Raw genomic sequence first — 11176 nt, 5'->3', positions numbered from 1 at the left:
ATAATTAAGGAAATAAAATAAAAATGAAGTTATATAATGCAAAGAAGTATGAATATATTAGTTATTAATAATTTAAAAATTAAAATATGTTAAGAAAAATAAAATTGAGAGAAAGAAAATATATGTAACCATAATAATTGATAAAGAGGCAAAATGTAAGTAAAGTGTAACAAAAGAAATGAATAGAAAAAAAAATTATTTTGAAAACAACAATTATTATGGTGAACATAACTAATAACGTGGGTAAGGAAAATTGAGAAAAGAAGGGGTGATAAAATTAAGATAGGGAAAAAAAGAGAATAAAACGAACCTGTTAGCTTGAAATCTAACTGCCAAGTGGTATTCTGCGCCGAGAATTGTTTATATTGATGTGAATTTTTATATTATTGTTGAACTTACTAAAAACATTCATTTCCATTTCAAACCTAGGTACATCGATATATTTTGAGATTTAGAAAAACCAAAAAATAAAATAAATAATATATTACTAGCTGTATAATGGAATCTTAAAAAATGAAATAATGTACAAAGGGTTCATTTTTTAAAAGTTATTTCATCGATACAATCTTCGGATGCTCCTTTGAGGAGTTGTGTTGCGTGCACAATGCCTCCGGTAACTAATATCGCACGGTTGGGGGTGGAACACGTGGGCCGAATGGTTGGCCTTGAAAGATGACGTCATTGTTACACGTGGCTACACGTGCCCTAGTGCGAAACCATCCAGTCAGCTTTCGGTTTCCCTTTTACCTTCACCACCCTCTTCACAAGGTCTTGGACCTTCGGTTTTAAAGGAAGCTGTTTGGAAAGTCTTATTACAAGATTGTTGGTTGAGTAAAAAGTTTTATTTACTTTTCCATCAACCAATGATAGCACCATTTTTTTTTTCAAGAATTTTTGTAATGACGGAACTTTAAAAAATAAATTCATAAAATTGACTTAGATATTTATCTACCGTATAAAAAATAGAAAAGAAGATCCTTTAATCGATCGCTTTCACAATATTATGTAAATGTCGTGAGAAAGTTGAAGACTTGGAGGGCATGCCAGTCAGCGTAGCATCAGTTCGTTGATCACTTCAATAAATTATGAAAAAATATTTATTTTACAAGAAATATCACTTTAAATTTCCAATCGCCTCATTGGTTACGTAGTGTATTTATCATTGAATTAAAGATAGGCTGGATTCAAAATTTATTTTTATTTTCACATACCTATATACGAAATACATCGTAAGAAGAAATGTCACTAATAAAGAAATAATATGAATAATAAAGAAATTGATGTTTAGATGCGAACGAGGATTAATTTAACTCAGTATGAGGGGAAGGGGGAGGGGTCAATTATTATGCACGCACTGCATCAGTTTTTTAAGTTCACTTACCTATATATGGAAATAAATTGGGGGAAACTACTGCCCTCGTGAAGGATAAAGAAATGACCGTTACAGAGTTAGCGATAAAAAAAAAATTTCACTATCTAACTAACGTTATCACAACTTTCACAAGCCGTACTTGAGCAGAAATCAATCCCTACTTAAAGCAAGTTAATAAGTGAAAGTTGTGTTATGCTCGCACTGCACAAGATATTTTACAAAAGAGTTTATTTGGTGTAGGACAGAGTCAATCTTCACTGGTTGGTTCGTTTATTAAAGAAATAGTTAATAATTACCCTAACTGGGCCAAAAAAAAGAAAAAAATAGAACTTATTGGTATGAATAATTTAATAAAGAAGTTTAGAAGTTAATAGCACGTTTTTTTTTTTTAATCAATTATATAGGTATTGATGATTTATTAATTTTTTTTCGTTTTTAACAGATAAAGTGAAAAAAAAATTTATAAGACGAAATTGGCTGTTATTATAGTTAGTTATTTTTAATGCTTTATTAATTAATCAGAATCTTTTCATGTTACTTACTATGACATTAAACATTTGATAAATAGTAGAATAATCGTTTTTTACTATTTAAGAATCAAGAATTAGCTGGTTATAAGACATGATACTGGAGTTTTTTAATTTTTTAAAATCTCAAGTAGTGTGATCATTTAAGAAAATAATCAATACTACATTAAATTGTTTGAAACTGAGAATAAATTTAAAATGAATAAAACAATACTCAATCAGTTAACTAATAGTATATGAATTTTTACTTTAATAATTAATAATTTGTACATTAAATCCGATCACAATAATTCAGGAAAAAATCTATTTTAAATTTACATGGTTTAAAATATAACTATATAAAAATTATTGTTTTAATATAATTTGAAACAATTCTATTTTATACACAGATGTATATATATTTTCAACATTTTAACAACGTTTCGCCCCTTTCCTTTGGCCATTATCAAACATTTAAAATATTTTTTTCCAAATAAATTAAAAATAATATATATTTCCCCAATAGTAGGAATGAAAAAACTTCTTAGTTTATATAGTTTTAACAATAATTTATTTTTTTTAAAATAATGGTATATTAATATTATAATTAATGTTATATTATTGAAGTATAATATTGTATTATAAATTGTGTAAGAAAAGGCCTTAACGTTGTTAAATGTATTAAATAGTATTTTTTAAAATAAAATAAGAATAATTTATTTTTATATAAGTTTACTTTTAAACAATGTTGATTTACTGTGGTCCTAAGGAGATATTTTTCTTCAATCATTTTGATTTAATGATTAAAACTGAATCCCACTTAAAAAATAAACGTTCAACAATAATGTTCATAATAAATATCAATAAATTAGTTTTTAAAATTAAATAATGTAATCATTTAATATTCTGAAATTACATTAGCACCTAATAGTAATTATTATTATTTTATTAACATTCCGATAGCATACTTATTGTGTTAATAATGCTTATTATCCATTGGTAGTAATGAAAATGATCAAGTGAATAGGTTACTGTGAGAATATCTGCTCAATGTCAGAAACCTTCAGAAAATGCTAGTTCAGCACATTGAGAACTCGGGTTACGAGCAGATCTCTAGTTTCCTCAAATGCAATTGTCCGTTTTTTTTTTTTATTCCTATCTCATATCTTCATCTCCCATTGATAATCTATTGAACCCATTTATAATTAATCTGTTTGAGAAGAATATGAATGCTCTAAAATCTAGAGTCTAAATTAATCCTAACCCTAAAAAAATAACAATAATTCGAGAAAAAAACTTTTGTTATTATTATTGATAAATAAAAACAATTTCTTGTAAATATAAATATTCTACATATCATTGTTAGACATATTCCATACCGTTTTTATGGATTGTCCTTGTGGTTTTTATGAAGTTTCATTGATTAGGGAAATAACGAAAATTAACTTTTTTCCTGCCAAAAATACAACAATATAATAAAATATAACGCAGTCGTAAACATACGCTTGCAATCGGGAAAGGTCGTTTTTTTCCGATTCGAACCTGCCTATATTTTTCCGCTTTTCTTCTTTAGTTATTTATCATTTTTTAATATTTTGTATTTTCCCATTATTTAGTACTTTAAACAATGAGGACTGATTATTTATTTTTAAAAAAAGATTAGAGAGAGTTAAGAGGAAGATTTTTTCAAAATTCATTATTCAAGTTAGGTTGAACTATTTGAATGGGAATAAAACCTACCTAGTATTAAAATTAATTTAATTGCCTAATGATTCACCTAGTTTAATCAAAATTGCTAGAGCCTTATCCAAGAAAATACAAAAAATGTGAAAAATCGATTCTATAAAGGGGCACTTCCAGTCGAACGATTTTACATTTATACATTTGTAGTTCTCGAAGCCGTTTTTTTTTTCATTTCCAGATTTAGATAAAGATGTAGCAATTATTTTTCTGTTTAGAACTGTAGTTAACAAGGATATATAAAATACATTTTAGAGCTTGAATCATTGGGTGTTGATTATGTAAGCTGTTTATTATTTATTATTTTAGATAAGAAATGATTTATTTTTGAAAATTGATTATTTATTTTATTCAATTACAAAATTCAATTTTGGAACAGATCACGATTATTATAGAAACATCAAACAAAAATATGTTTATGTAAAAAGTATTTTTATATTCGAGCTGAAGACATCTAGGTTTAAAGATAAACAAATGTTTTTCTTCATCCAGAATATATGTCTTATGCGTTTCTTCATGATATATATACATGTGACATTTTTAAGTATTAATAAATTCGACCTGAAGACATTTAGAGCTACAAAAAAAAAAAATGTTTTTATTCATCTAGTGGAATATAAATCGCAAGCTTTACGATAGTCTGAAAATGCTAACCTGTCTTTATCTTAGGTTGCACCTGGGGCGCCAAGGATTTAGAACCGCTAAAGAGGACACCGTCATCTTATTTTCGCCCGCATGGTACCCAAATTGTGCTCGTTGTGAAATAGGTTGGGGGGAGTGAGACACGTGGCGATGGCCGGAACACGTGGAAAACCTACTCGCAACATTGGCACCCGTCGCGGGCGACAACCTCGTCGGTCCGATCCATTATAAAATTAAATCTGCTTCAGGGACCTTTCGAATTCTTTCCACTCTAAATGACCCTAGATAAATATCTGGCGTGTCCATCTTTTCGAAAGATTGAGAACTTTCCCTAAAGTGCAAAAATAAAATGAAGTCATATATCTTCTCAATTTCGTGGATCTGCATGCATCCATTCAGGAGTCAAAAAAAGAAATTTAAAAAAAAAAAAAAAAAAATATATATATATATTTTTATAAACGTTTGCTAAACAGAAAATTAATTTAGTTTTTTTAGAGTGCCCTATTCCGGCCCTTACCATGACACTCCCTTCTCCCGTTTGTCATTATCTCAATAATGTTTTTCCCTCTCACAACTCAATGCCAAGTAGTATTTTTGCAAAAATTTAAACAAAAATCTACTTAAACAAAAGGCTTATATATTTTTTTCTGGAAATATATGTGGATGCAACATGAACCGCGTCTGTGAGGGCTTATCGCGCATTCTGTTGATTGATGAAGGAACTAACTCCTCCCTTACGGCAACCAGACAAACCTCTTACTGACTTTTGGGAAAATAACGATTCAGCAGGTTTATTGAAGTTTTGGTAAATGTTTTTGTTAATTTGAATTTTATTTTTTCTGAGATACTGATAAGTTACATAATAAATATTACCATGCAAATTTAAATCATACCTAAAAAAAATCTTTGTCTACATATTGAAATTTCAAATTTGTTTCGTAAGTTAAAGTATATGTCCAATTGCTCTTTGAGGTTGAGGTAAATATATTTTTTAAATAATACATTGTTTACACCATACTAATGAAAAATGGGAAGATATCGTGTCTTCAGGAGGATGGCCTCGACCGATCCTGATAATTACATTGTTGCAAAATTTGTTGATGAACTCATTGATATCGGGATCCGTTCTTATTGTTTAGTAAAGACTTCATTTAAACTTAATTTAATTTTATATTTATTTTTATCACTGTGACGAAATGGACAATCTTATTTTAGAATAATTGCGCAAATTATAGTCAAATTAGTTTTAACGACATTTATAAGAAAGAATTAAAACTGTTCAAGGATTTTTTTTATTAGTAATTTTTAATTATTTATATTACAAAAAATAACGCGACCTCTACTTTCTTCGAAGGTTTCGAAAATATCTAACATTCATATACATTTAACAAAAAATAATTACGAATTAATAAAAGTTAAAAATAAAGCTGATTTTTAATTATAAAATTTGTATTGTTTGATATCGCTTCATCTCGTAAAACGCGAAGGATTGATTCAATATTCTCAGAGGAACGATTGATGATAAAACTTCCATAAAATTCGATAGCTATAAATGAAATCATTCATAAGAGAGAAAAAACCATGGTCTTTTACGTACTCTTATAATTAATAATAGTAGATATAAAATGTATAAGTATTATGCAAAAACAGGGTACTTCACCATGCAAATTCATCCTCTCCCCCTAACCTTTAAAATTTTGGTTTGATTTTTCTTACGTCATATCAATAAGATGTAGTATATTTTCTAGGGGTATTCTTGATTTTATAACCTCTAGTTCTCCAGATTTGAGAACTACCAATCAACCAAGATCTTAAACAATACCCTCAACAGATAGACAACATGTTATAAAATCCATCAACATGAACTCAAAATAATAGTATACACTATTTTGTAAGGGTCATATATTATTGTTTATAACATGGACAGGAATTGGGCCAAAACGTCATCTAATTAATAAATAAAGAATATTTGAAGTATTAAGGGTATTTGATTTCCTCTCTTTGAAAATTCATATCATACCTTTTCTTTTTTATATTCAATTATTTATTTTTTATTCTTCTCTTACATTCTCATTCATTTTTTTTTTATAACTATTGTATTCAAAAGAGTATAATAGTTATAAATTAAAGTCCTTATTTCATCAGGAGGGTACGAAAAAAAAAAAGTTGAAAACTTCTTTGACTAGACAGACAATCTCAATACTAAATTTTAAAACATTTTAAGGGTGTAAATTTAACTTTCTATTTCTCAAATCTACAATTTATTTATTAATTATATAAATATATATATATCTGGCCCTAATTCATTGGACATTTTCAAACATATTTCTCTTCACCCGTCATATTATAAAAATATTTTTCCATACATACAGCTCGTAGAATTATTTGTTACATTAAAATTCTTTACTTCTCCTCAGCTGTATTTACTAGGTCATTTTTTTCGGGGCTTCTATATCTAAAATATATAAATTAGTGTTATATACAATATTTATTTTTAAAAACAATATATTACTATTAAAGTTATTTGGGATAAAATTTTTTTCACTGATATTTTGACAAAATTGATTACTTTCATAAAAACTTGATTGGAAAAAATGAGCTAGTAAATACAGCTTATAAAACGGAAAACATTTAAAAAAAATTTAATAAATACTTCCACGATTTGTATACGTGAACGTATGGCCATATATATAATATGGCTGAGGTGAGGAGGAAATGTTTCAAAATGCCCCATAAACAAGGGATGAGAAACGATAAATGAATCCCATTAAAACGATAAACTACCAAAAGAAAGTTATTTGTATTAAATATTTTTTTTATCTTAATTATTATTGTACATATATTACTTTACTATCTGTTTGAGATTCATAACTACTAATTCTATCGCCTCTGGACAAGTTGCTTAAGGTTAAAATTTGGAAGTTATTAAAGTTTAATTTACGCTCTATATAGAATGAATATTTAAGTATTGTAATTTTTGTTTATTTAATTTTTACTGTAGCCCTAGCAATTTTTAAAGGTTTGAAGTTATGGATGGTTATACAATAAATTACATCAAATTGTTTTTCTAGCTATAATTTTATTGCTGACACGTGCTAAAATTGATTAATATAGTCAATACTTTTAAATAGTACTCAACTAATTAGCTTAATTAGGATTTGTAACTTATAAATAAAAATTTTAAAATCTCAATTGTAAATGTGAGAGAATTAATAGAGAGTTGACTTGGTGCCAGGGAAGACACGTGCAGTTCTAGCCAGCAACCTCGGAATATTTTCGACATAAGTGCTGTTTTTTCCACTGAATCATAAAACATATAATCGAGAGTTCAATGATCCAGTTACGTAATTGATATCGTCTGCCACGTGCGATGAGGAGCCATATCTCCTTGCAAACTCTACTCATAAATTTCTAGCATCATCTTGGAGCGCCTCTAAATCTGTATATATCTAAATATACGGAGATGGCATCACCTCATAAATTAATAATTTATGTAATGTATATAATATGCCGTTTCAATTGTGATTCATATCCGTTGCGATGAGTTTACAGTTGCGGTCATGAACACTGGCGTTTATAGCCGTACTTAGCATGTCGTAATATTATTACCTGGAGCTATTAAAGAAAAGCTGTTATTGAAATTAGTGTTTTTACTAGTGGCTGAGCGAGTTGAAGTTAGTGCCAGAAAGAGTATAAGAACTCCGTTTGGATTTGTGTGCTTTCAATCTCCTCTGTGTCCTATAATATTTATATGGTGGCACTCATAAATAAATCTCAGTATTTCTGATCACTATAATAGGTTGGCAACTTCTTACACTCAAGATTGAAGTAAAATGTCCATAATGGATGTATGTCTCTACAAAATGTTTTGATGTAATTAATCAGGTTAGCTAATGTACTGTTTAAAAAAAAAAAATAAAGAAGAAGACATCTAAGAATTATTTACTTTAAATAAATAAATAACTTTATGAGCTTTTTAAAGCCAAGCTTTCTGAAAATGAAAATATTTTATTATATGAAAATTGTAAAGTAATATATAAAAGAGTGATTTCTAAAACATTTATTGTTTAAATGTTTTTTAAATTGAGTTACTTTAATTTATGTTTAGAAGATTAATAATACTCTTACTCATTACGGTACGAAAAAAAATAACATCAATATTACATATCAACATAAAATTCAATTTTAGCATAATGTTATAAAATCCACTGTTAAGAGAGAAAAATAAAGTTACTTACAAATATAAATACATAAATGATAAACATATACTTTAAAATGTTTTATATACTTAAAAAAAAGTGTATAAATTTAAATAAAATAAATGGCATAAAGTGGATATAAATAATATTATAAGATCATAATATACATATAATTCAACAAATATGTACAAAACCCAAGGTTGTAAAGTTAATTTAAGGTTTAAGGTTGTAAAGTTGTAAGGAAAATTTGATGTGTATTTAATTTCTAGACTTTTTAATTTTCATAAATGAGATTTATTTCTTCTTTTACTTATTTTTAAAATAATGTGGCTTTAGTCCTTGGTACGATATAAAATTTAATTATACCACTCTTCTATTCATAAATAAATTTTCTATTATAATCACCAAGGAGACAGCTGCTGTTGACTTTGACATGCGTCAGAACCTGCGAAACAGGAAATATCTTGTCCCATTGGGCTTTCCTCAAGCATTAGATCTGGAACAGTCATCCGTCCAAGTATTTTTAAACTACATTAATAAATAAGTTGTATAAGTTAAAATATATTTAAAGAAGAATTCCGAAAAGTTACTCAGAAATTGAGTTTAAGATCTTAATTTTTTCAGATCACCTAGAAAATTTTATCTAGAATCAGCTTTATCCACTGCCTTAGCGAGAAGAAGCTCTTGAGAGAATTTTTGAGCGGTCCCTTTCACTGCATCCAGAGAATAAGTAATTACTTAGGTTTAGGTCAGGTGTCCTAAATCCTATCCCGAGGGGCACCATTGTACTCTTCTGACGCCATTTTTACCCACGGGCATAATTGTGCCCTGAAAATCATCGCATTATTTTCAATAAAATATTCAATAATTCTCCTTGAAATATATAATGCTTAATTGGAAGTGTAAGACACTTTGTTTGAAAACAGTAATTTATTGATATCATAGTATTTAATGTTTTTCTATTAATCAACCTCGTTGTTCTCTTTTCCCTTTTTTAGGCAGTGTAAAATTGAATGAGAGTGTTAGTGATACTACATTTAGCCTATTTTATTATACTTAGTAAATTTTTACGTTGTTAGTATATGTTTATACTGAATACGGTATTCTTTTTTTTTTAATATGAATATGAACTTGAATTGAATAAAAGTACAATATAAAATGAAGAAAAAAAAAACCCCAAGAGATTGGGTTGCAGTAAATAATGGTAGACAATACTATGCTTCCCTTTATATTTATTTTAATGTTCTGTCACTTCTTGAAATATTTCTATCTTGTTTTCATCTAGGTCAGGTGCCTGGGCCAAGTTTGCCCCTTTGCTCCCCCCTTCCTACTCCTCTCCCTTTCTCTGTTTTCATCATATTTCATTGACTCAGTTAGAATCAATTGTTCTATTTCTGAAAAACGAATTGGAACACAGCAACGTCTAGAGATCGCACCTCTAAGCGGGATATTTCTTTCGCATTGTATTCTTCTTATATAAAGATATTATTTTTTGTCAAAATACGACTTCGTCATATTACTTTTTCGTATCGTATTCTTATTATTTTCGGTGGTGGGGCAGAGAATGCCAAGGTCGTTGGTTAGATTCGGATCAGCACGGCTTCTCTAGTCTCGCCGCTATCGTCCTACCATGCGTCAATCGAATGGCCAAAGGTATGATTTATTTTTTATTTATCATTGGAAAATATTTCCTATATTATTAAAAATAATCTATTTTATATTCTGTATTATATTAGAATAGCTTCCGCTAATTTTCGAGTATTTTATTTTATCCTATCAATGCCATAAAACAGTTATTTATCTCAAATGTGTTAGCTGTTATCTGTATCTTATTTATCTTTCAGGATGTAATAAAAAGGCAATATGAACTATGATGAAAGCCGCTATTCCAATATGGACTAATTTAAAATTAATCATAAAAATAATTTTAATATATAATTATATATTATAAATAATATAGTAATTATATAGTAAAATAATTTACTAGAATACAGGAAAAAGTATTATAGGTATTTTCGACCCCCAAAATATAAAAACCTCGAATTGCTACATTTAATTTTTTTTTAATATTCATATTGATTGACTAGTCTTCTTATAATAGTTATTGTTAAAATTTGTGTTTACTAAATATTTTATTAAATATCTTGTTACTAAATAACTTGTTTTTGTTCTTAATAACTAGCCCATATAATTTCAATATATATGTATATAGATTTTGACCATATTTATCTTTCTTATCAATGGCTCGTTCAAACATAATATGTTTTTTAGGTTATTTATGGATGACTGAAATCCTGAAGGCCTTGAAAATGGCCTACCTGGTTTTTTTTTTATTAAAAAGAAGTTGAAAGAAAAAGTGGATCATTAAAGTTTGTGTTAATAATAATACTTAATTTATTTGGAGATTTTTTTTTGTCTATTGTTCATATAATTTTTCATTACAGCTTTAATTGTTATCCAATCCCTATGTGTTTACTTTTTACCTATATTTTTATTGAGATTTACTGCCATTATAAGGATGAAATCATGCCGATTAAACTATCTTAAAGTTTCCTCTTCCCGTTTTAAGCTAATATTTCAAAAGTGATATAGGACCGTCGTTCCCCGGGGGTCTTAGTGGAGTGGATCCGGCGGTGAAGGATTGCCTTTTTGTTTGTACTATGATTATTATTATTATTGTATTGTTTGGTCCGGTGGGGAAGGATTGTCTTTTTGTT

General features: G+C 27.9%; 1 protein-coding gene across 4 annotated transcripts in view; it reads left to right on the top strand.

Moving 5' to 3' along the window:
• Positions 1 to 11176, top strand: part of Cipc (Clock interacting protein circadian) — a 152389-nt gene that overhangs the window by 81763 nt on the left and 59450 nt on the right. Inside the window, exon 1 of one of the 4 annotated variants that reach the window (XM_024363051.2) lies at positions 10053 to 10112. The exons of the other annotated variants lie outside the window; for them this stretch is intronic. Within the exon in view, the coding sequence (XP_024218819.1) occupies positions 10103 to 10112 (10 nt within the window). The 5' untranslated portion in view covers positions 10053 to 10102. Of the gene's footprint in view, positions 1 to 10052; positions 10113 to 11176 lie in introns of those variants that run through there. 4 annotated transcript variants of the gene reach the window in all.

The sequence above is a fragment of the Halyomorpha halys genome, unplaced genomic scaffold, assembly GCF_000696795.3.
Source record: "Halyomorpha halys isolate HHAL.00 unplaced genomic scaffold, Hhal_1.1 Scaffold252.1, whole genome shotgun sequence".
In the NCBI taxonomy this organism is placed as follows: domain Eukaryota; kingdom Metazoa; phylum Arthropoda; class Insecta; order Hemiptera; family Pentatomidae; genus Halyomorpha; species Halyomorpha halys.
This window is presented reverse-complemented; position numbering and strand designations above follow the sequence as displayed.